At 46.7% G+C, this 25,383-nt stretch overlaps 3 protein-coding genes across 3 annotated transcripts; all 3 read right to left on the reverse strand.

Moving 5' to 3' along the window:
- Positions 1–996: 996 nt before the first annotated feature.
- On the reverse strand, positions 997–11,036 carry LOC131289817 (glycerol-3-phosphate acyltransferase 3). Its single transcript, XM_058319150.1, has 7 exons — positions 10,319–11,036; positions 4,718–5,374; positions 4,302–4,538; positions 2,116–2,349; positions 1,839–1,954; positions 1,628–1,768; positions 997–1,550 (listed from the first exon to the last, which is right to left on the reverse strand). The coding sequence occupies exons 1-7, from the start codon at positions 10,469–10,471 to the stop codon at positions 1,253–1,255; spliced, it is 1,836 nt and encodes a 611-aa protein (XP_058175133.1). The 5' UTR covers positions 10,472–11,036; the 3' UTR covers positions 997–1,252.
- A 3,655-nt stretch (positions 11,037–14,691) lies between these two features.
- Positions 14,692–17,558, reverse strand: LOC131289511 (major facilitator superfamily domain-containing protein 6). Its single transcript, XM_058318787.1, has 11 exons — positions 17,413–17,558; positions 17,079–17,342; positions 16,775–17,011; positions 16,553–16,688; positions 16,151–16,486; positions 15,917–16,078; positions 15,577–15,846; positions 15,404–15,500; positions 15,256–15,339; positions 14,977–15,185; positions 14,692–14,913 (listed from the first exon to the last, which is right to left on the reverse strand). Exons 1-11 carry the CDS (start codon positions 17,556–17,558, stop codon positions 14,692–14,694), a joined length of 2,163 nt encoding a protein of 720 aa, XP_058174770.1.
- A 2,792-nt stretch (positions 17,559–20,350) lies between these two features.
- On the reverse strand, positions 20,351–22,614 carry LOC131288090 (monocarboxylate transporter 14-like). The gene is made up of 4 exons (XM_058317190.1): positions 21,018–22,614; positions 20,771–20,950; positions 20,570–20,695; positions 20,351–20,502 (listed from the first exon to the last, which is right to left on the reverse strand). The coding sequence occupies exons 1-4, from the start codon at positions 22,612–22,614 to the stop codon at positions 20,351–20,353; spliced, it is 2,055 nt and encodes a 684-aa protein (XP_058173173.1).
- Positions 22,615–25,383: the final 2,769 nt, after the last annotated feature.

Genomic DNA, 25,383 nt, shown 5'->3' on the forward strand with positions numbered 1-25,383 from the left:
TTTTATATGCTTCCCGTGATTGACATACGCACATATCATTGATCACTCACCTACTTGCGCCATATGGTTCCGTATAAATATGCTCAAACATTCCACCGCTAATCGCTGCTGTTTGGACCATTCGTCGAAGAAAATCGTCTTTCTCTCAATATGTACAATGCGCTAACAGATTGTTTGTCTGCGTTAGCCATTCCTATCACGCGTCCTGCCTGCATCACCATACTATTCTTTTTTTTTTCTTTCAGTCTTATGATACACGATAAACGACTTACCCTACCGTACCTTCACTATCCCTTCCCCTTCTTTTCCTTTTTCAATGCAACGCAATGCTTTTAAGGTAGCGTTAACGATACGATACCAACGATACTGTGGATATACTCATTTATGGTAGTAGCTGCCCTAGCGATTCTATCTTTTCCAAGATAAAGCTGGTTTGCCCATTGTTACAAGTTTGCTTTAAAAGGTATACAACATTTATAGATGGCTTCAGAGGCCATGAGCTAGCAGACTCGAAAAAGAATGATGTAAATAACAAGAAACATGAACGACGATAGTTTAAAGCGCCATACTAACAAATGGAACCTTCCCATTGGGAGGAATATACAAGAAAAATGTAAGGGTTAGTAATGCAAACCGTTTTGGGAATTCTTTATCATAAGCGAAAACGTTTAATCACAAGTAACACAACTTTGCCAGAACCAGAAATTTGGAAAAGATTTGACAAAAAAGTGTAAAAGAATATCAATCAAGCGATAGAAGATGTGTTAATGCAAATCGTATACGAAAAACCAAAACAAACACATTTTGTTAGCGCACGAGGTTCGGTTCTATAAACCGTAAGTATATCCGGATGTTTTATACTATTCCTAAACAGAGCAAACCGAATCGGGCGGAAGATGGAAACAGTACAAAACGTGTTCTGTTAACAACATAAATGCAAAGAAGGGATAGAACAATTTTAGTTCACGAACAAAATACACTAAACGTCGAAGCGAAAGGTATAAGAGCACTGTCGATTGGCATTTGATCGGTGTTGACCGTTGTGGATAAATGGGGGGGTTTGTATGCTGTTCGATGGTTCCTTGGAGGATGCATGAGTTCGTCGAGTTTTTTCTTTTGTCGTTGGTTACTGTGGGGCTGCCTCCGTTTGATTCTCTGCCGTGATCGTTCCCGGCTCGATCGCCTTCGGTCCGGCGGTTGTTGCCGAGGACGCTCGGTGGTGCCGGCACGGCGACGACCGCTAGGCCGCCTGTCATTCGCCCTTCAGCAGCTTGCTGAACTTTTCCTGCTGCTTTTCCTTCCACTCCTTCTTTGGCTTCATGCGCTTCAGCTGCCCATCCCAGACGAGATCGACCAGACCGCCCTGCTTGGCGATGACGCTCTTCACCCGGTTGGCGAAGTCGATCGCCGACTCGCCCTCGCCGCGGTACATCGGTGGCAGATACCAGACATCACAGACGATCGCCCACGACGTCATCATTAGGAAGAGGTACTGCATCATCGAGTACCGTGAACTGTTCCAGAAGGCATCACCAAAGCGTGGATCGTACCTAAAAAAGTAAAAGGAAGGAAATGAAACGATCATGATCTGAATCGTCTGCTGCCGCTATGTGCCGTTCTCACTCACTTGATGGCCACTGGATAGATGACACCGCCTACCTCGAAGCTACCCTTCTTGAACTGCATCACGGAGGTATTGTTAATGCAGGTTCCCTCCGGGAAGATAAGGATCGGTGGATTGACTGGATCCGACACGTGCTCCTTAAGCCTGGGGAAAAAGTGTCACTAGGTTAAACCAAGTTTCCATTGCCCTCGCTACTCCCCCAGGGTAGTCTCACCTTTTCGCCACAAACAAACGATCCTTCGCTTCGGCTCGCTCGAACCATATGTGCGGTGATGCTCGGGCCAGCGCTCGCTGGAGCACTCCCAGAAATCCGCCATGTCGCTGTCCAATCTTCACGCCGCAGGAAGATGAGAAATGTACCAGAGTCAAGTTAGTAAGAAACATTCACACCGTGATCAGACGATAACGACAGCGCCACAGCGGATGTGTGGCATCGGCATGGGGCGGAACGGGATCCACCGTTCCGGTCGCGTGTCGCTTCATCTACTTACCAGCGAGTAACAATTGTCACACATTAACATTAACACATCGATCGGACTGGTATGGTTGGCGACGCAGATGCCATTCAATGGGCGATTTTCTATGTTATGATAATTGACCACGGATGATAATGCACTCGACAGAAAGCCGAAACACTGAATCAGCACGCTCCGGACCATGGTACGCTTGAAGGAACCCTCCGGTATGCAGCCTACCACGGCGGTGCAGAACGTTAACCACATGACCTGACCGAGGGGGTTGTGGACGGATGTGACGAAGGGGATGGCATCGTGTGGCGGTGAGGGAAAGAAAGAGAGAAAATCGGATGGCGAAGGATGTCGCAGCGTGAGTGTCGGATGAGTTGGTTGAAATTATATTTACAATTATGAAACCCGAAGTGGTCCGGTGGTGAATTTCGTAACTTCGAGAGTATGTACAAGAGAGGTCGAAGGTTTATGTTTTGGCCTTAAGATGGTATGGTCTTCGAGGGAGTGGAATAGCTTTTTGCGCGTAGCTCATGTGGACGTCGTTTGCAAAACTTTACTTTCTTCTTTTAATCCTTGAGAGGGTAAATCACGTGCGTCTTGAGATGCATGGTTCTTTGTTTCAGAGGGAACAGGGATAGTTGGAGGAACTCACACAGCATTTCAATCTGCTGGTGAGGCAAAAACTGCGCATTACCTTAGTCTTGTGTTTTGCGAGGAAATGTTCATTTTTACGACATACGTTAAAACGCAACAAAACATTGTCTGATGCTATATTGCGATTGAATTATCAACAGAAAATTAGAGATACTGTATCGATTATCGTCCTCAGAGTTGTACCAAACAAACGATGAACAAAACTTCTTTAAGATAGCCCTATTAAAGCTTTTATGATGACTTATGTTGCCATCAGCTGTTCGTCTGCGCATACGACGAACCTTTGTCAACGAAACTGCCCCTCCTCTCTAGCCGGATCAGTTAATTGCCCTTCCCTCCCCCCAGGGTTCGATGTAGTAGACTTTGTCCACCTGACGTCATAATGTTTAACGGCGGTTAGTGTTTAACCAAGATTCACTCAAAGCGCGGGACACAACCACCCTGAAGGTGTTTCATGCCATCGCTACCCCGTGTCTTGTCAACATCAATGCACTCGAGACTGAGAGCATCGGCACCGAGCGCGAGGGTTGGTGGGTTGCGATTGCATCGTAACAGCAGTCGGCAACACTTCTATCATCGGGGTTGTTGTTGTTATCGTTTAGTTGAACTTTGCCTTCTGCATACCTTCTTCCCTCGCCCCGACCAGCCAGCGACGCTTCGCTGCGCCGTCGCTAATTAGACAAGGTGGCGGTTAGGAGATTAATTTCGCCGACAATCTGTTCGCTTTATCAAGCGGGGAAAGGGATTGACAGTGAAACAAAATGGTACAAAGGGAAGGGACAACAAAAAAAATTTAACGTTGGGCTCCGATAAGTTTATCTTAAGTACTTTACAATGAAATGTTGTCGCGCGGGTCGCTGATACACAGCCTGATGGAATATCCGTGAACTTTGCTTGAGGAATTATAAGAACTTTCAAGATGTGGGTGTACCATAATATGCTCATTGAGAAATTCTAGGACCTGACGAAAAAATTTTCGGCATACATCAATATGTGCTATTTGATTTCAGCTGCAACTTCATCTTTTCAGCCTTCTTAACACAATAAGTAGGAGTATCCAAATATGAGTAAAATAGGAATGCTTATGAACCAGTTAGTTCGCTGTGCCCGTAATGAATTCCCAACGAAACAAATCAAATGTTTCGGTAGCATATGGCTTTTAAGAAGTAACCACGAACGTGCGTGCGGGAGATAAGAAAATGAAGGACGTTTGGGATTAGCGATAATGATGGATCGAACTTTCAACCGCGATACGTGACGCGACATACAATTTATGAGGGGTCGATTTTATGGATGGATCATTGCTGCAACGTGCAAGTACCAGTCAAATCTTTCCCTATGAGGATTGATTTCCCTACAACAACAATGGGGGCACAATCACAGTCCGACACATTCTCGAATGAAGGTTTTTTTTATATGTACAGATGGCTCGTACGATGGAAGGATGCGCCCGACAACAAAAACAATTCCACGACGGGAGAACCTTGCGTTTCTCCCCCAGCGTTTTCCAGGTGCAGAAACCGGTACCGATACATACACACACACAATTTGCTCACCAGCGAGTAGGTACAGTCGGTCGACAGGATCGCAATGTCGATCGGGGTCGTGTGGTTCGCGACGCAGAATCCGCAGTTTTTCGGCTTGTACTCCGGATGGTGGAACCGGACAACGCCGGAGATCGAGCGCGTGATCATGCGGAAGGTGTGCTTGAACACCACATCGTTCATCGCACGGCGCAGTCGGTAGGTCGGGATCATGCCGACGAAAGCAAAGCCAATCACGCAGTAGACCACCTTGTTTTTTTTTTTTGAGGACCGTGCCATCCCGACGGAAGAAGACCAAGACCATCCCAGGGGAAAGTGTAAGCCAATTAGTGTACGAAAGTCAATGCCAATTCGGTTCTTTCATTCGTCCTCGTCTGCGCGAGGCACCGTAACAGCCTCCGGGAGCACTCGGCCACGTTCAAACTTACCCCGATGAAGCAGATGAGTACACGCATCGGCATCAGGATGAAGTAGCGTATGAGGAAGCCGATCATCCAGATCACCGTCAGCCGCCAGCTGATGAACTCGTAGTGTCGGTTCGTTCTCGTCAGCAGGTTCCAATTTTTCAACTCCTCCGCCAGAAACCGGCTGGTCACCTCGTCCTCGATGATCGCCTCCATGCCGGACTTGACGTAGTCGAGGCAGTTGGCCAACTTGAAACCGGCCGCCTCATGCTCACCGCCTTCCGATCCACCGTCCGTCCCCGCTCCGTCTTCACCGTCCGTGCCCTCCTCTCCCACCGTGCCGCCGTCTTCCTCGTGCGGTTCCGTGCTTTTGCTGCGCGTATCGTCGATCACTTCCGGCGACAGAATCAGCGACTCCGCCCGGCTAATGACCGTGTTACCGCCGTTCACGATGTATGACGCGTCGCCACCGTTCGACAGCCGGTGTTGGCCGCCGGTCGTGCTGTTCCCGTTGGGGATGCTTCCGTTCACCTTCGTTTCACTGCCATCACCGATGTCGTTACTTTCTGTCGTTTGGTTGCCGGATTCGCTTGCGGCCCGGGCTTGTTCTACTTCCGCGACCGATTTCGTTATGTTGGCGTACTGTTGTTGCCGCACCGATTCGATATTTTGTCGCCCGAACTAAAATGAAATGCAATGAACAGGGTAATTAGTGATACCAAAATTGGAGTGCATGAAAAAATTCTTATATCCAGGAGCCATGCTAATCGTTAATGTAATTAAATCAATTATCCTCGGTTTGTAGACTCTGGCTTCATTCAAAGTTAATACAAAATCTATTTTCTATACCAAAAAAACACTGTTTCCGTCTGATTTACGTAGAGAATTAAACCATCCTTACTGTATGAAGATAGCCTAAAAAGCAAATTCTCTGTCATTACGTCCGAAAACATTAACGCTTCATGCTTGCGTCACGGTGTACGCATGAGACAAGGGCGCAGAAAAAAAAAACATAAACAGAGTGACGTAAGCATCCCCATCATCGGCGTGATCATCATCGATCTAGAGAGACAAGATTGGCTAAGCGGATTGTTCCTGCTGGAGGTCAACCGAAAAGGCCAACATCTTCGCTCATCTCACACTAAACCATAGAGAATTAACGTTTTCGTCAGTCCACCGTGGCGCTACCCTTGGCACGGGATGCAAATTTGGTAACAGCGCATTTGCATGGTGGTTTTTTTCAAGGTTACCTACCTCTGAATATTGCTTAAATAAGTTTTGGCGAAGAAAGATCAGTTATAGATGTATTCCAACATTATTGCTCTTCACTTTTATTATCTGTTTTTCTGAAACATGTGCCAGCACGTGTTATGCTTATCAACTGCATACTGCGCGTAAATAAACACACACAATTCCAAAGGTTTATTCACATCGCCACTATCGGTTACTTTTTCTCCCGATACGTGCGGGGAAGTGAGGAAAATTGCCTCTGATTGCCAACCGCAACCGTCTTACTGCTGCAACTATTCCGTAACATAGTGTCCCCCCCCCCCCCCCCCTCTCTCTCTCCCGCCAAGACAACGATTCTCTATTTACATCGGATCAGCTGTGTTTCCTAGGGGGCCACATCTATACCGCGAGGTCTGCATGTGTTTGTTTGTGTGCAAAAGGAATCACGCCATCCGATGCCCTTGCACCCACGTGCTCACCCCGCCGCTCGTTGGTGCGAAGGTGTTAGAGAATTCCTATCGTTCCCCGGTGGTTCTAAGGGTGTCCGTTCTGTTGTTCCAGTGCATCCAACTTCCCCCCACTCCCAATCTTCTGCCCTCGCCGTTGCCTTTAAACCGATGACATCGCCGTCGACAACGACGACATGGCTTCCGCACCGGGGATCGTAATAGAGCAAATAAATAAAGTAATTGGTAAGCAAACTGAGACCGGAGCATGGAAACCATCAAACACTGGCCCCGCGAGTGCCGTGTGCCGAGCCGTCCGTAGGGTGCGCAAATTCCCCAGGATAGAATCTCTAAAAGAGGACAAATTGGCGTATACAAAAAATGAAGCAAGCATTTGTTGAACAAATGCCTCCGGGGGTTTGGAAAATCCTTATCTAAAGAACAGGGATGCTGCAGAACATGTAATGGATTTACTAATACAAAAAATACACTTATTTCAAAATCTTTAAGTGACATTTGCATTGTACACTTTCATTTGCTTGGAAGAAAGATAGCGATAAAAATATACCAACATTTCTCTCGTAATTTCTTCGTAATTTAATCTGTTCTGTGCTTCTATGAATTTCACTTGATAACATGAAAACGAGCTTGAAGCATTTTTTCACAAGAAGATGTCAGTCACTTGATTACATTTGAAAAATTCTGAAACGAGAAAATCAAAACTAGGAGGTATGCTTGGAATGGAATTTAATATTTCCTTGTTCGTTACTAAAACAGCTTTCATGAAAAGATTAAAAACAATTGTAAAGCAATTTGATGATGCATGTTTTGGGTTAACCGGCATAATTATGTTTTACTCTTTTATAAACTGAATAACATAGCAAGACTTATTTGAAAATAGTATGGTGGTTTCGACAAGCAATATTTGAATTTATTTCGTACGGTTTACCCCATTGTCCTGCAAAACAAAACCAAAAATCATTCATTACGCTTACGAGCTTGGACGTCACACATTTTACGGGCCGCGTAATAACATTTCACTGGAAATTTTTGGTTGTGCAATCTTTATCATTTGCGATACGATTTTTCTATGTTTTGGCCGAAAGAAAAAAAAATGATACAACAAGGAAAATAATTAAGCAAACTCATGCCACGAAGGGGGAATTGTCGCGGGGTCGAACAAATGGCGATAAATGTATCAGCAATAACTCTTGCGAACCGAAAGCACAAAATGCTGCGGATCCCGGCGAGCGGGAGATCTAATCTTATCGCTAGCGTTTGTTGGCCAACAGATATAAAATATATTTGTTTTGCGTGTTCATTGATTTTGCGTACGAACACCTGAAGCCCTACTAGATCAAATCAAATGAAGTGCGCGCGGGGGTGCTAATAATAGGGGAAAAAGAAACACAAACCATACGGTGCGACAAGAAAATAATTAAACCTTCCGATAGAGTCGAAGGGAATGGGACGCTGTGAAGAATGAAGTGCATATGTGCACCGATAAGCTATCTAGGAAGATAAAACGATTGCAGGGAGATGAAGTGGCAAATCAAGTGTTAGGGCGCTGTTTGGCGGAAGGTGGTTTAATAGCAAGCAAGATCATGTCATTATCGTACCCACATTAAAGAGCTTCTCAAATAGGGTTTCCAAAGATGTCGTGGAAGTATAGCGAATCGGTTGCGCGGGTACACTAGGTTCAAGCATGTCCACGGATGTCAAGCTCACTTAACTATTAATGCATTCGCGTTAAGTTAGAGTTCCGCAGGGAGTATGAGGACAGACAAAACGACTCTTGAACTCGTCTACCCTAGAACTACTGCACCTTTTGCTGAGACGGATGGGCGCACACGTCCATTCAATCAAGCGTGACCGCTTTGTTACTGTCGCATCATTCGTCTGACATCAATTTCGGAATCGCCATTCGGCACAATAACATCCACGAGACATTTGTCTGCTCAACGGGACGGATGAACTACTTTTTTGGTTCACCGGCACCGGCCATGTAAACACACGCCGATCGTCCGCCAACGAAGGGAGGTGTAAGAAAGGGAAAATGACAACAAATGCAACCGGCTTTCGATTGGGGGCTCGTCAGATGCGTCCCCGCGCGTTCCCAGTGCTTCCCGTTGTTGCACATTATTGCTCGCACACCCGACGACGACGTCACAGAATGGGCGGGATTTTCTTGTTGGCCATTATCAGAATCGATCCGTGTACTCATCAGCATTCGCATTGGATCGCGTAAATAAAAATAGCTTCACATCGCTGGTTAAACAAAGCGCTCATCCAACTGGTCAGTACCTTAAAAAAAAAACGTACAACAAAACATTGTAGATAGTCAAGCGAGGATGCGCTCATGTGTGTTGGTGGAATCCGTGCGCAAAACTCCTCCAGCATGGAAGGTTAGAACGGGGCGAACATCACGCACCAAACAGTAATGGAACACGCTCGACTCCACCGCATGTTGAGCGACCTGGGGTCGCGAAATCGCTGCAGCCCAACGGGTTGGCAAGGGTAGGTGATTATAATTTCACGGTCACAACAGCAGATAATGGAGCCGAGCCACGGCATCGGGCGTGAATAGTGCATACGGCACCGCATCGTGCCACTCGTGTGCCGCATGTGATTGAGCACCCGCCTGACGCTCGTAACCTATGCGGGCCAGGAGGTCATCCATCACTTCCTGCGGAAGTATTTCCCATAGCTGCAGTGGACAGGTTACAGCTGGTATGGAGGATCAATGACAACTAGATCAGTTCCTTCGCACACGGGAGAGGAAGTAATCGAAGTTGTTTCCATGGCAGCATGTAATCAAACACGCTGATGCAATTTTAACGGGACATTCTGTACCGCAACCTACGGAACAAAAATGATTTTTCATTAATTCTGTGTTTTTCGAGCGCATTAGCAAGTTGAGCCGTGACCCCAACTGCCCTTTCTGGTGCGGTACCAAACGTCTTACGACGTTACCGACCGAAAACATAAGCAACGGTTTCAGGTCCTGGGTTAGACGGGCCCGGGATAGGGGTAGAAGTCAAATACGCATGAAACAACAAGCGTCTTAGCAGCGAATTTGATAAGGTTCGTCGATGATTCAGCAGTATTTCTACAAAAACACCCCAGCTAGCCAAGTCCCTTCCTTTGCCTTTGACGCGACGGTTGGGGTGGCATAATAAAGAAAACGGAAATTTGCTGACCGTTCATGGTGTCGGCGACGACAACGGCGCGCTATCGATTATGGAGGCACCACTCCCGATTGGATAAATCCGGCAGCGTTTCGCCGGCACGGTAACCCCTTTTCGAGCTAAAGTCCAGCCCGTATGCATGACAAGTAATCGCTTCATTCGGTAGGACGTGTGGAACGATTGATTCTCTAATAGAATCCTACCGCAGTCACATTTTCAATCGATATTGCTCTTGGTATGAGCCTCCTTGTTACGAAAATATTGGGAAATTCGTAATACATCCCAGGAAAGTAAGCACCCGGAATGTAATCGTCGTTGAGTGCCATTGAAGAAGAAATCAAAACATTCGCCCACCAGGCGACACAAGGATAAAGGTTGAAACTCACTCGCCTACCGGATCGATTTGATCTGTTTTCTGCGAAAAGATGAACATCCTGAAACCAGACGCAGACGAATGAAGAGTATTGATTTTGCCGCGAGACACAAGACAACCTCCCACACACATGATGGGGCAACTTGATGTTGCTGTTTTACGATGCGCTCATCGTCGTCGGATAGCGCCATCCTGGCCGGTGTGGGAGTTTTCCGGACGATGAGCAACAATTTTCTTCTCCGGCTCACTAACAGGAAGATGCGCAAGGGATCCGGGGTCGCGGCGTTTTCACGCGCTGACGTAGACAATCAGGACGACCTCGTCGTTAGGACGATTTTCGTTCATTCATGCCGCAAAGTGGATGGCCCGCGTTCTCACCCGTACTTACCTCGAAGATTTTCACCAACAGATTCACGTACAGCCGCCGCACACCGAACGATTTTCCGATCGATGCCATAAACACGATGGAAAACAGGAAAACGAAGAACGGTGTGAGCGTTATCATGGACATGATGGACCCGAGCGCCAGTAGTCCACCCATGATGATGTGTCGGAGTGGCCACGGGCCGTCGTCGAAAGGTGATAGGTTCTGGAAGCTTTTCGAATCACGGCGAAATCACTACGTAACCCATGCACAATGTTATGCCAGCGCTGGTCCGTCGTGCGCTGTCACGGCGCGCTCCGTCAACCTTCAGTAACCCCGCGCTGCAGTCGCGCTTCCCCGCCGTCGGTCCAAGGAGGCGAAGGTTTGTACTTCTTTCACACTGCACTCCGTCGCAGTAGTTTGCCTGCGTTTTCACTTCGCGTTTCTAACCGCGTGGTCGTCCCAAGGACCGGCCCCGTCGAACCACACAACCACCGTCAACGTCTAGCGCCGTTCGATCGTTTTTTTTCTGCCAAACCACTTCGATACTTTTGGTGCATTTGCTTTCCGCCTGCTCTGATGCGACACACAGTAGACAATCAGTTGATTGTTGTTTTCCGATTTTCCGTCACCAACATCCGCGATTTTACCAGAAACGCCGTCATTATCACCAAACCACGGGATACAGAACAGCCCACAACAAACCACCGCTTCTTTTCTACGCACCGCAGCTGTACGTCAATCGCGTCTCATCGCCGGAACACATCTGCGAAGTTTGCTGTCAGCGCACACTTCCCAGAATCATGGCATCAACAAGCTTGGTCCCTGAAATAGCTAATTTGCTAATAACTTTTTAGTGCCTCGGCCAATTTGAGCGATAGACCCCTCAAATGAAAGGTCTTTTGAAGACAAACAGCTTGATGCAACGAAGATTCTTCCTAAATTCTTAGTTTATGAAATAAATATTTGAATGTGACGTAGATACACATCTGCCTCATCAAGGAACTAGTGTTGGCACAATCGGGACTCGATCTCATTTGACGGATTCAGATCAGATTTGATTCGCTCGGGATTTGAGTCAGTTTGGATTTGCTTGCGAGTCGATTTGATTCGGTTCTGATTTGATTTTATTCATACTTGATTACTTAAAATTAGGATGAACGCTTTCTGAAGCACCATTGATTGGTTTACATCGTCTCGGGAATGTTCAATTGATTGGGATTCGGATTTGGAGATTCGCATACCTAGTAGAGATTCGGTTTTCTCATCACTAGAACGAAGCTGACAACGTACCAACAAGCTTCAAAAACCTTGGTCATAATTTTGAACAATAACGGAAATGACTAATTTGTTTATAACTTTATAGTGGCTTGGCCTAATTTAGCGTTAGACTCCCCACTTTAAGACACACAACTTCGTTTAAAGTTTTTTTTAAATTAAATTTGGAGAAACTGAATCGAAGGCTTTTGGCTATAACCTGGTTTTTAAGCAATCTTGATCATTACGATGCATGCAAAAGAGTTCGTTTATAGTGTCAAGTTGAAAACGCCATGGAGTGATACTTTGAAAAAATAACACGTGGACGAACGAAAATAAGAAATCGTTCAACTGAGGTTCTTCTCTCTACATTCAGGTATAGAACTCTCAGATCATTTATAGCCCGAACTGCCTTACAATAATGAAAAATGTTACATTAAAACAATCGTATGTTTCTTTGAGTTTATCTTTATTTGCCCATGATGGTGAGATTGCATATGCAGTTAGGATTCCTTTACAGCATAATTTCATTGTGGTGCAGTTCTTACGATAATTCTGTGTGAGTGCGTTTTACATTGCAAGAATTTTTACGTTTATTCCTCAATAGTCGGTGCTGTACATCGATCATGGGCATCATTTTGTGGAATGGTTATGTTCATGTTTGTTTGATCATTGGCTTTACTTTGGTGCCAGTGTGAATATAGTAATTTCTTTAATATCATAAATTATTTTGTTTTATTTTTAAGTATATTCAGGTTTTCGTTTTACGGCATCGCAAACATCTAGTGGGATACGAATACATCAGAGACATCAGATGTTCTGAAATCGCTAGGAATTGGTATGGTTTTATAGAAAGAATTAAAACTTGAAAATAGTATTACGATTCGATTAGGTTTTTAAAACTAGCAAGACTAATTAATTTATCAACAATTTAAACATCGAACTAAATCTATCATATTTCGAACTCTTTTGAAATGCTGAACAATAAAATAAATAAATATACAGTTTCTCCGCTATAATTGTTAACGCAAACAGTCGCAACTAAGAGTATACCAGAGTGTGCACGTCCAGATTGCCTTCCTTTTGTCTCGTTTTTACTGTAGCAGTGCAGTGTGAAATGTGAAGTGTATATATATTTTGCTATATTTAGTAAATACTCTCTGTTATATCAGACGCCTGTGTCTTGGATAGACTTATCCAATGTCCTTCTGATTCCGTGATTCAACATCGCCCGCATATTACAACAATCTCTGCACACCGTTTCGTACATGTTTATGCTTTGCTTTAAATATACTTCTCTGAATAAAAACACTGTTCAAATATAAGGTTGGAAACTGATATGCGTAATGATGTATCGCTAGAGTTAATAAAGCTTTTGCGTGTTTTGTTTACGTTTTTGTTTTTGTTCATATCTGTTGTGTAAAATTGTTATCATTCTATCAGATTGTTTGCATTTCGTCTGTTTGCATGCTACCCCGATTGCCTATGGAAATGGGAATCGTTAAACAAAGGCTACCGAACCCTACAAAGCGCTACGCGATTTATCAAACATAACCGAAAACAACCAACAAAAACCCAACGTTCGATCGTAGTCGTCCGATCGAAAGCCAAAAAACCTAGTATTCGTTGTGCCATTGATATACTGTGTGAACATATAGATTTCGATTCTTTTGGTTTCGTTTGAAAAGCTTCCACGTGTTTCCAAATATTATTTTTAAACTCATAACAAATCATTTAGAAAATGTGTTTCTTTCACTATCATTCGTCGATGGTTAACCGATTTCAAGCAGTGAAGGCAGCCACTAATGTCCATGCTATATGAAAAGAAATACAATCCTTAGAGGTTTTCTTCTGATTTACAATGGACCAATCTCTTCTAGCACACATTCAGACACACCAATAGACAAACAGAGAAAGAGAGTGTGAGAGTTGTACAATCACACCCATTATTATTCTATACCCTATCGTATCCTTTGTGAGTTGCGTTAAGTTGCTAGGGCTATCCCTAGATTACGCTATACTAATCACTCGAATAGTAGAGGGTGTCGGTAGTGCTATCCTTTTATAACGAACCCATCTGCTTCGTGCCATCTCGTGTTGCAGCACGTTGCACATTACGTTCTACACACAACAGTCACATACACACACTTTGAATTGTTTTATCGTTTCGTTTAGTCGACTTTAACTAGTTAATACTTGTCCAGTTTCACTTAAAAGATAGTCAAACAGATGTTCCACCGAAAGGTCGATTCACTAGCGAAATCGGTATATGATGTGCGATGATAGAGTACTGAGTACCTTTTCTGAGGCGCCTCTCGCCGTACGCGCGCCACTACATAACAATCGAATAGTGGCCGTCTCTAGTATAATATGAATAGTTCCAAACATCAACGAAGAGAAAGACGAGTGTATGCTGGAGGTTCCGACAATTGCTTGGCGCAAGATGCGCTTACATAACGACTAGTGCTAGCGATAGCGATAAGTTAGTAGTACTAGTAGTAGTTAATAGAGGAAAGATCGCGTTCGCGACCGTCATGATTGCTGATCGTTTCAGGAGCATTTTGTTTGGTTTTTGGGAAACTTAAAGTAAGACAAGTTTTTTTTTGTTTTGCGGTCCCAAGTCCGGAATGTTTCCAGTCCATGGGGCGCTGCTACCCACCGATAGCACCGACGAATCGCGACGAAGGTGGTCTCTATGGTGGGATTATTAAACGAGTGAAATGCTATGCCGCTCGTGCTCTACCGTCTAAGGATTAGCTGCTAACAACCACGACCAAGGCTATGGTATCGGCTCGCCGTTAGCCGAGGATACCTAGTAATGGTTCACATAGTCCTTCTCCTGCCTCAAACAGCTCGGTGGCCCGGAATGGCTGAATGGCTTATGCTTGAGCTCATGTACACGGTCTTGTTTGCTCGATAGTTTTTTTTTGTTTAAGTGAGTTTAAAGTTGTTATCCATTACATTCTAGAGTGTCTGTTGTTCAAGACATCGATCCTGTTGTGTGTCTCACTCGACTACATCGTCCCCTGTACCAACCTATATGATTCAGTCAACGTTTACATGTTTGCTTTAAAGTTTCATACCACTGTCGGTGACATTCTTTTTGTCTGGGTTTGTGTGTGCTTGAGTGCTGTGAGGTTTTAGTACTGATTTCCACCGTACACATTACCCTGTGGAGCACCGAATGGGTTTTTGGGTGCTCCTCCAGGCACGTCCAGGGCACCACCGGTAGTCTGGTACGTACCGTACCCATTGTCGGCATTCTGCTGGCCGATTTCATTCAGCCGGGTGCTCGATAGGGCACGCGGTATCGGATTACTGGGGACACCGTGCGGGGCCAAGTGGGCTGTCTCCTCTGCCACCTAAAAGTACGCCACAAAGTTAGTGTACGCTCTCTTAAACGAAATAGATGTCATCGATCTTACTTGATGTGGATCCTCCGTGGTGGGAATCTCCGAGATGAAGCCTTCGTCCTTGCGGTAGAAGTTGATGAACACGAACGCTGCCAGCACCAGAATGCAGGTAATACCGTATCCCCGGAAGGTGGCCGTAGTGCCAAAGTACGTGACAAACATTCCACCAATAACGGCACCGCAGCCTCTACCCAAACCGTGATGAAGTCCCTGAAGTACACCTGGATAGTAAGAAATGCAAAACAGTTTTGAACACATTCTAAAGTTGGCTTCACCCGAAAACGGCCTTACCCTGAGCGGACGATCTTAGATGTTGTGGTGTATTGTGCGCAATGTAAGAACAACAGGCGGCCCAAACTGCAGCGTGCGTAATACCTTGAAACACAAACCAATTGGTGAGCTTTAATTGATCGAAATTCCACTAATATTCGCAACATACCTTGCATGAACTCAAACGGCAACACCCACCAGGGGTTCTTCAGATAAGAGATGTACAGGAACCGAAGAATGTTACCAACCAATCCAAGGCACAGTACCTGCACAGGAATACACCCAAAATAGTGTATATAATAAGTGCCGTGTTCGAAGTTGCAACATTTAATTCTTTTCTACCTTAACGTGGCCAATTTGGGTGATCAATCGGAAGCTGAAGAAGTAGGCAAAGATTTCTGAGATGTGGTTGATAACCGAGGCCACACCGAACAGGGTAGGTGAACCTCCGTAGTCCTGCAGGTGCCAGAATAGGAAGGTAAAGATGAGCCCGATGCCGAAACCCATGAACCAGGCTACGAACAGGAACGAGGCGCACTTGAGATCCTTAAACTGCCGCAGTACCGTTACCCATTCCGGCATTTCGCGTGTAGTTTGTGCAAACATTTTCGTCTGGAAGATGGCCGGTTGATGATTTGTAATTTGTGTTCTACAACAGAGGTGTGAAGATCGATCCGCTTACCTGCGCTCCAAGAGCTGCTGGTGGTGGAGCTGCACTGGCCATTCCCGTGCCACTTGCTGCAAGAGATGGTAGCTGAAGTTGCTGTGCGAGCTGTGCCTGCATTTGCTCCTCGTGCGTCATTTCCTGAGGGACTTTCTCCACCTGAACCGGTTCCTGTTGCTGCTGGTGGCGAATTCGTAAAACAAAACCACTTATGTTTATCCTAACGATTGATGAGAGTACGCGATGACTTACCGAGTAGTCATACTTGAAGGTAATCTGAGTGGCCGAGATCAGTGCCGCCCCCATCAGCACGGAGAAGGTGGCGAAACAGATGGTGTAGTTCTTTTCCTGCTTTTCGGGACCGCACGGGTGGTCGGGGAACGCCGTCGAGTGATCCAGTGCAATACCGACGAAAAACATGGCCAAGCCCCATCCCAGCGAACCGAACATACGCTGGTGGCCGTAACGGTCGGCATCTTCGCCCAGGATGGTTATGACGGCCGAGTCCGCGAGTGTTATTGCCGGAGCACTAAAGAATTCGCCTATGATGACCAGGAGCAGCAGTAAGAAGAAGGCTTTTTGAATATCCTGCAACAAGATCAATGAGTTGAGTTGATGGACCTTGTAGGGGAAGAACATCCTCCAAATACTTACGGCAGTTCTATAGACGATCGATGAAAACAACGGTGAGACCCAATCTCGGTGAAGCTTTTCGTTGAAGTTGTTGGCGTAGCTTACATCGAGCGGTGATACACCGGCCGCCGCAACTGGTCGTGCCGCACGTTCCACTCTGCGGGAAATACAAGGATACATTTGTTTTAGTTACAAACGCCTAATTGTTACTATACAACATCGATGGCTTAGGTTTTCGTGTACCTTGTGAATGAATTATCGTTGTCGGTAGTGTACTTTCCGAAGCTGATCTCCTCCAGCATACTCTCGTCGATGGAGCGCTTCAGGATCCGGGGCACTTGGGGAGTCCGTAGCTCAAAGTCAGTGGCATTTTTGCGCTCAATGCAGCTGGTAGCTGGCGGTTGGATGAATCCCAGTGGAAGCGTAAAGATAATCCACGCAGCGAGCGATGCTATCAGGAGCATTTTACCCTTTTTACAACTGCGAATATACGATCGACAAGTGGTTGTTACGTTTGGCGTTCCTAAACCGTATTTAGCTGACTTACCGATCGGCATAACTGCCCCAGAACGGTGCCGAAAGAAACTCTACGAACGGTCTGGTACCGATGAGTAAACCGCACTGACCCGGGTTCATGCCCATCTGCTTGAAGTAGACACCCATCAGTGGGAACAGCGACCCGAAGGCCGAGTAGAAGAAGAAGTAGAACGTTTTCACCGGCAGCAGCTCCTGATCGACCGAACCGAATAGCATCTCGAGGATATCCGATTTACCCCGGATCTTGTGTGTGGACTCCTTCGCCTGAGGGTAGCTGAAGAGAAGAATTCATTTACCATGCATATCCAACCAAGTCCACGTGAGGACCTCCTTGGAGCACTTACAGTGTTGGGTCCACTTCACCCATGGCTTCCGGGTCCACCATCGGTCTGGCAACACCCTGCGGGCGCATCGGAATCTCCTGCTCGGGCTGCTGACCGTACTCATTTCCACCGTACCCTCCACCGTAATCGTTCGAAAAGGGTTGCATTTTGTTCCTGCTTGCTGGAGCTGCTTCACTCGAGGAATATTTTTCCTACACGTTCAATCGATACGGTTTTCCCCAAACAGAACTTGGCGAGCTACCAGGTCAGCAATGTTTCTTCACGTTGTTTGTGTTACACCACCGTACGTCGAGGAAGGGATTATACCGTCGAACCAATTCGGTCCACACCTACACAACGCACCCACCCTTACAAGGGCATCGATTTCCTTCCCGATACACCGTTCCTTCCCCAACTGGAAGCACTTCGCACTCCTACTACAGCAGTGACATAACCCATGCAATCCGATACCAATGTCAAACGGTGCGAACGATCCCAATTTTTCCCAACACCCAACAACTGCCTTTTTGAGGGAACCTTTGAACCTTTCTTCCGATATGCTCTATATAGGCCGATGGTCACTTTTGGCAAAGGTAGGGCCAAGTGTTGCTGATGACCTGATGCAGTGTAACGCTTTCGCGAACTCACAATCGAAGAAAAGCTGCTATGGTGAACTCACACTACTCATTTACAATATGCGAATGCAGAAGGACCCCGACACCAGCGAGCAAAGTCCAAACTCAATCTCCACCTTTACTGGCTCTGGTTGGAGATGGTTTTTCTTACGCTTCCGAAGCGAAAAAGCACTCCGAAGAAGTCCGGCACGGAACGGTCCTTCAGAAAGCTTCAGCGATGGCACACCACGTACACGTACAGCACGTCTCGTCACGGGCTGCCCTAGGGGGAGTCTCGAGAGATAATCGATAACATCCAAGAAAAATCCAACCAAATAAACCTTTCCAACGGGGGACGCGGACGAGTGGTGCTTTTCCTTGGACCTGCGCACTGGAAAGCGCTGCTGTAGAGCAAAATTCCGTCACTTGGAAGCTCCGGTCCGGAGTAGGAGTACGGTGACAGCACGTGATAGGACCGTTGGATACTTGCCTCGGCCGTTATACTTACCTGCTTTCATCGTTTCATGGTATTTCGAAATTCAAATCATTCGCACACGAACCCGTTTGTGTTTTCGTAATAAGGGAAACGATACTACCTGAATCGTTATTGCGGCGGGGAGACCACCTCTATCTATTTCATTTCGTGTTATGACATCGATTTCAAATTGCATTTATTTCATCCAAAATGTACAAAGATTGTAAAACTATTTACTATTTCAACTTACGTTCTTATGGCTATAAATCTTTTACATTATATTCCAGAAGAGGCAAAGTTTGATACGATAAAACCTGAGCCTAAAACGCTCATCGGCTTGGACTATTGTAATTGATCGGTGCAGAAATGCGTTCCAAAAGTAGGAGAGTATACATCTAAAATCCATATGCTGATAGTCCGGAGACGAAGAGAAAACTGTATTGATGTGCATCAAATATCTGTACCGAGGGTTTTGTGATGTCTGCGGTTCATATCAACAACATATTCTTAAACCATACAATATATATGCTGATATCACAGATAATTTATTTTCATAATGTTTGTTTTCTGGTTTGTTGTATTAGTCTCGTCTTCGATTCTTCCTGTTCGTAAATGTAATCCCGAGTACATCGGGCCGCTGTAACGATTACCTGATGATTCCTGATGCTCATGAATGGCATGTGTGTTCCTTAGTGATTTATGTCTATTTTGAGCGATTTTCTCTTCTACTTTTTCTGAAATATCCAAAAGGAAGCGCTGATAAAAGGGAAGCACCATCGTACTGGCACCAGCATAGGTTGTCTTTCAAAGTTGCCTCTATTAGATAATTGTGGAAGACAAAACGTTCGGTCCAATCGTTATGGCATTATAGGAACTACTGCGCTGGGTCTAGCCTTGCGTGTAGGAATTCTTGTTATTTGAGGTCCCTTCTGGACGCGGTTCTCCTGTAACATTCGTCGTTTTGATTCGTCTTGTTCCTACGACAGCACTTTTTCATCATCAGTCTCTGTAAATCGTCTGTTATTGTATATATCGTCTAGGCTCTAAGTTTATCTTTAGAATATTAAGAGGAGAACGTATTTTCGCCAACCTGGGAACGTGTACTATGTATAGCTGGCGAATCTTATTATTCGAATTCAGAATAGTTTTGATCTAAAACTTCTATTGGCTCAAGCACATTTCACTTATACACCGTGGCAATTGAAGCTTTCGAATCCTGGTCTTAGAGACCCCATGCATAATGTTTGGGATAAACGGCGTTACAATTCAAGCGGTTCTAAAAGCTACCACAAAAGTAAAAATAGGTCTAGGGGTACGGATCGATTGCGTGGAAAATCTCTGGCTTCAAACAAGCACCATTACATTATGCGATGAGCGCTTTTTGGTGTACCATTAGCACCGATGTAATTCATTTCCCCTAGGCGTTTGCCAAGGCGGGTTCTCGATCGATAATTCAACACCATTTGGTTGGTGCATCTAATGATGGTGGCACCAACCGTATAACCGCGTAAACTGAAGGATAAAATATAAAATAAACGATTGCTTTCGTTTTGCGTTTAAATATGTGCCATTAAGAGGACATGCGTACGGCTATAAAGATAGTTCTCATAAAGATAAAGCTGTAAAGATTGATACTTATCAAAGCTCTAGCATTACAGTCATACAAGTTCAATAAAAGCCATCAACCTGAAGCACATAATTCAAACCAATCATTTAGAACGTATCCAGTCTAGATCGGTACTGAATTTAGACTCCTTCGCTCCAATTGTCCGTGTTATTTACGAGAAGAAGTTATGTCTTTCGTCCTATCGGCTCTCATCGAAGGTTAGGTTATGAACGGGTAGATCCAAGGAAACCTCAAAGTACGTGTCTAGATTTTCTGCGAGTCTTTCTTGGCGGCACGCTGCTTCTCCCATCGATTGACCATGCCGAGCGGGTAGCAGAGGACGGCCGAAAGCGTTATCAGGGCGCCGGAGATGTAGAACGAGGCGTTGTAGCTTCCGGTTAGCTGGGTAAAGTATCCTGAATGAGAAGTAAAGAAGTTGGTTAGTTGGCTAGCGAGGGAACCCATGTTGAAGTAACTTCCTACCGGCAATGGGTGCACCAAGGAACGCCGCTATACCCTGGAACAGGCACAGTATACCGAAGGCATTGGTCAGCTTTTCCAATCCCATCAGGTCGACCACGAGAATGGAACGCAGCGCAGAGAAACAGGCTGAAAACGGGGGTGGAGGAAAAGGTCGCCGTTATCCAGTGGGCATTGGGGTGCTGGTGTCATCTTTTTACTTACCGATCGCGATACCAAAGATACCGGCGTATGTAAATTGGAAAGCCTCGGTAATGTAGATGCCACTTATCATCGTGGCAATGCCTCCGAGCGTAATGGCAACGTTGTTCAGGTGCAGGGCGTTCACGTCCTTGAAGGAAGTCAGCAGTCCACACACAACCCTAGCAATGGTGTTGGAGATACCTAGCGGTGGAAAGGAAAAAGCGTCACGGATTTTGCAGCCGACGTGAAGTCTAACCTAAAAACCTACCGATGGCGGACACGATAAAGGTGGACACGTCCTCGGCCATGCCGCCGGCGGTAGCACGCTGCTTAACGTAGATGAACGGCACAAAGAAGCCCATCATCGTGAGGAACCCGCTGAACGCTAGCATCATGAAGGACACCGACTTCAGCAGGGACATGTCCAACATGGTAGCGAGCGTCCGGCGAACGGCTTCCGGACATACCATGCACTGCTCCGTCTCAGTCTCCTCGACGTCGGCCTGCGTCGGCATTCGGGTCACGGACATGTGGTATCCGAGCGAGGTCTGCGACTGATATTGCGGGATACGGGCTAGCGAACCGGTGAAGAAGATATCGTCACGATACATAGGACGTGCGCCATCATTCAGCGTTCGCCGGGAACCGTGCCGGGAGCTGGCCGGTTCGTTCGGTCGCCGACCGGACACGGTATGCCGGCGTGTCGAGGCCGTCGTCACGGTGATGGTCTGCTGCTCGGGTGGCACTAGCAGCGTACCGTTCTCGGTTTCCTCCTCGTCCGCCTCGCCGACCGGATTCAGCTCGTGGTGCGCCGTTGGGAATCCGTGCGCGTGGATCGTATCGTCTGGTGTCATCTGGCCGGCTAGACGTTTCTGAATTTTCTCCAGCTTCTTGGTAGTGCTCTGGAGGTTGTGGCTGACCAGCTGGCCGGAGGTGTGCGACGGTCGCCGATCCAGATTGTGGCCACTGCCCTGGCGGAAGATTTCGGCCGCCGTTGGGTATTGGTAGTTCGGATTCGCTCCCATCCAGGTGTTATGCGAGCTGTTCGGCATGGAGTACGCATACCGACCTTCCGGCAGTGGGCGCGTGTATACCGTCGGTAAGCCTTCGCCCAGCCGGATACCCTTGTCGGCCGGTGTATCCGGGTCCTTCGTGACCGTCACCTCCGTTGGCTGGATTGGCCGGAAGATGGCACCGTACGCGATGCAGGAGAGTATGATTCCGGCCTGAGCGACCAGCGCACCGCGCCAACCGAACGACTCGATCAGCATCGCGTTGACGGGCGAGAAGATGAAGGTGCCGACACCCGAGCCGCACAAAGCAATTCCGGTAGCCACCGCACGCCACTTCTCGAAGTAGTACCCGACGGTGATGACCGAGGGCACGTAGATGAAGCAAAAGCCCACACCTCCGATAAATCCGAACGTCACGTACAGGAACACGATGTTAGTGGCGTACTGCGATACGAAGAAACCGAACGCAGCCACCACCGAACCCAGGATGGTCACGATCCGGAAACCCCACCTATTGGCCAGCGCACTAACAAACGGACCGGTCAGCAGGTAGAAACCGCTTAGAAGCGAACTGACCAACGCCACTTCGGCCTCGCTGACACCGAACTCGTCCCGGATTGGACGCAGGAAGCTGCCCACGTTCATCACGATACCGTCGACTACTACGTTGCAGAAGAACGAGGCCACCATCACCAGCCAGCCCCAACCACCATCCGGGGGCACGATCAGCGTCGTCGTCGGCGGGTCTTCCTCTTTCACCTTTCCGTTGCCGTTGGGGGCCAGAAGCTTGCCGGTGGCTCCATTCTCTCCGTCCGGCTTGGTCGTCAATTCGATCGTATTTTGAGGTGGCATCTGGAAGCATATATAACGGTAAGCAATCAGCATTGACAAAGAGGGTATAAACGATTCGGTATATTTAGTTCTTACTTTCGAGAAAGGAAAGAGTGACTAAAATTAAATATCAGTCCATACAATTTTCAAATTCCTCAGTACACGCATTGTCTATTGCATACCTCGAAGGCGTAACAAATTTAACAGGGTGTTTGGATCTCAAATCAACCGTTGCTGAAGACTCGCATTTAAAATGAAACGGTTTTGGTTCTAATGTTTCATTGAACAACGAGGCGAAATTATGCCAACACATTTGCTAACTACTTAAAACAACCCCCTACCTATGCCACGTCCATAAAACCAACGTAGATTTAATTTAGGTAACAAACATATCAGTATCTAAACATACTGTGACTTCTGAGCTATTGACGGAGCGTCCATGAATACTTCACCGGAGGCTTAAACCCTAAGCTGAATCATACGGTATATGCTCCAAAACTCAGAAAAATAGTTCCCGGAAACAGAGGTATTTCCAACCCGTTGGCTATCTGTTTCCTTGATAGCTCAAAGCACACCTCATAACTCATTGGTGACTAATGACGGGCTGTCGAAATGCTCTGGGTTATTCCAAATTTCGATCAATAATTTGAAACACAACCAGATATTACTCAGGCAACACTCGTGACCGTCAACCGGTTTCCCCGCGACACGTTTACGTGCGATATGCTTCACGTGATGGTGCTTGTCCCGCGTGTTCCGCCAACTCATGCGGTAGTTTTGGGTGAGTTGACTTTTGGCTATTTTTCTTTTTCTGATTTACCACCTGCCAATGAGGCGCATAGGTTTGCGGACGAAGAGGCAGATGGCCACCGGTTCCACCCCGTATGACTTCCTTCTTCCAGATTGTTCAACTTCTTGGACGTGAGTGCAGTACGGCAGCTCAAACACGTTTCTTTTTATCTTATCGCAATCACGACACGGACCAAAGCCGGACGGGTACCCCGGGCATGCGGAAGGGAGGGGTTGCTTAATATTTATAATTTTTGTGATAAAAACTCGTCTACACCTTCCATCTTCTACACCTCCGATGGTCGGTTCCTTTCCCCCCTAGTCTTTCGCGAAGCCATTTTCGGGCTGTCAAACGAAAGGCCTACGCTTGTTCACTCCCCAATGCGGACTTTTGGTACGCTAGTCTACCGTTTTGCGCCGTTAACTGGCGTCACACGGAAGTCGTGCGTAACCGATCGTCCGTCCATCTGTCCGCCTGCTTCTTGCCCACCCGTTTTTGCCGCCGCCAGGTGGTTGGTAGGCGCAAACAACAGTTGAGCGCAACAACAAGTATTTTCTTCTGGAAGATTGGAGCGAACGAAAAAATAAAAATAAATAACCACCACCATCATCGACCGAATGAATGGCGCAGAGACACATGTAATCAAGAGAAATCATTGTTTTTCTGCTTTTTACACACACACGCAGGACGGTTTCGGAGGTCACTTGCACGAGGATGGAAAATGGTTGCTGAATCATGCGATTTGGAGAAATCCTTCCAAATTCGCGAACGCGAACTACTATCAATCTGGTTGAATCCGGCTAGTCGTAGGTAAGCGTGCACCGTGTAGATCACCTAACCAAACTGCTGGGTTTCCCGCGTAACAACGCAATGAAGTCTTTTGGAGCACGAATTTCCAACCATGATATATTGAAAGAAATTCCAAGTGAATTTCAAATTTCCATGAAATACTTGAAATGCACATTTTAAACATGGTCGCTTTTGGAGCTACACGTGATGGACGTATAGCATAACATTCCGGCCATGCGTGGTCTGGTCGAGAACCTGCCTTGCAACATTGCACAAACAGGAAAAACGAGGTTCTCCTTTCCAATTTTCAGAGTGGCTCACTATTTGCAGTGGTCCATCCGTGGCGGTAACGGTTGGCCGAGGGTTTGCCAAAAAAGGTAATGGCTGCATTCCCCCCAAAAAGTATCGAACTCCTGTTGTTAGGCAACCGGGTGAAGGAGGTGAACGTGGGCGTTGGTTTCCCCGGAACCGACAGAATGCCAGAAGTTTTGTAGCCACAGAAACGAGTTTCATATCCGAACTTCACCATGTCTGGAAGCAGTTTATTAAAAATGACTCAGTGTTGTGAACATTTTGGAACTTCAAAATCTCAGCTGCCAAACAGTACAAGACCCATCAACCTACAACAACAGTGTCTTGGTGGCAGGCAACGAGCGACCATTAGCGGCGATCGTGTCATTAGCGAATGTTTTATACATTTCCAGCACGCGCCTCCACCGCCCAACCGTTTTCAGTTCGGTATCTGTTAGTTGGAACGCCAGTCCGGCCCAACCAAGCTGCGAGTGTGGCCAGTCATGCGTGGCGGTATGGTTGTGGCGCTATAGACGGAACACGAATTTTTGGTGTGCGCATTAGTCGATCCGATCGTGTTCCGTGCGGTATCCTCTCTATCTACACACACACACACCGGCCATACGTCGATGCCCAACATCGTATGTTAGCGATCAATCGAACACCCGCCGAGACATGGGCTGCCCGGCTAATACCTAGCACGTTGTTGAACGATTACGCGAATTACATCGCGGTCGACGATTGGCGCACCAGACGCGCAGATCAACAGACGGCCAAGTTGTTTAACCACTTTTGCTTCCCAAACCTGGTGAGGAGCTGGTGGGCGGGGAGGGTGTTACTGCTTCTACTTCTTCATTGTTTGTAGTACTCTCCGCCCCTCTTTAACATTCGACCGTAGTCTCAAAGTCAAGGTCGTACCT

This window comes from Anopheles ziemanni, chromosome 3 (genome assembly GCF_943734765.1).
Source record: "Anopheles ziemanni chromosome 3, idAnoZiCoDA_A2_x.2, whole genome shotgun sequence".
In the NCBI taxonomy this organism is placed as follows: domain Eukaryota; kingdom Metazoa; phylum Arthropoda; class Insecta; order Diptera; family Culicidae; genus Anopheles; species Anopheles ziemanni.

Coding starts and splice junctions, on each gene's coding strand:
- LOC131289511 (XM_058318787.1), bottom strand. CDS start 17,558: ATGCAACCCTTTTCGAACGATTACGGTGGAGGGTACGGTGGAAATGAG. Junction 17,343..17,412: donor GGTGAAGTGGACCCAACACT/GTAAGTGCTCCA, acceptor TCTTCTCTTCAG/CTACCCTCAGGCGAAGGAGT. Junction 16,079..16,150: donor CCTTCAAGTATGACTACTCG/GTAAGTCATCGC, acceptor ATTCGCCACCAG/CAGCAACAGGAACCGGTTCA.
- LOC131288090 (XM_058317190.1), bottom strand. CDS start 22,614: ATGCCACCTCAAAATACGATCGAATTGACGACCAAGCCGGACGGAGAG. Junction 20,696..20,770: donor TATCTTTGGTATCGCGATCG/GTAAGTAAAAAG, acceptor CCCCGTTTTCAG/CCTGTTTCTCTGCGCTGCGT. Junction 20,503..20,569: donor CCTTGGTGCACCCATTGCCG/GTAGGAAGTTAC, acceptor CTTCTCATTCAG/GATACTTTACCCAGCTAACC.
- LOC131289817 (XM_058319150.1), bottom strand. CDS start 10,471: ATGGGTGGACTACTGGCGCTCGGGTCCATCATGTCCATGATAACGCTC. Junction 1,769..1,838: donor CGTTTGTTTGTGGCGAAAAG/GTGAGACTACCC, acceptor CTTTTTCCCCAG/GCTTAAGGAGCACGTGTCGG. Junction 1,551..1,627: donor ATCTATCCAGTGGCCATCAA/GTGAGTGAGAAC, acceptor TTACTTTTTTAG/GTACGATCCACGCTTTGGTG.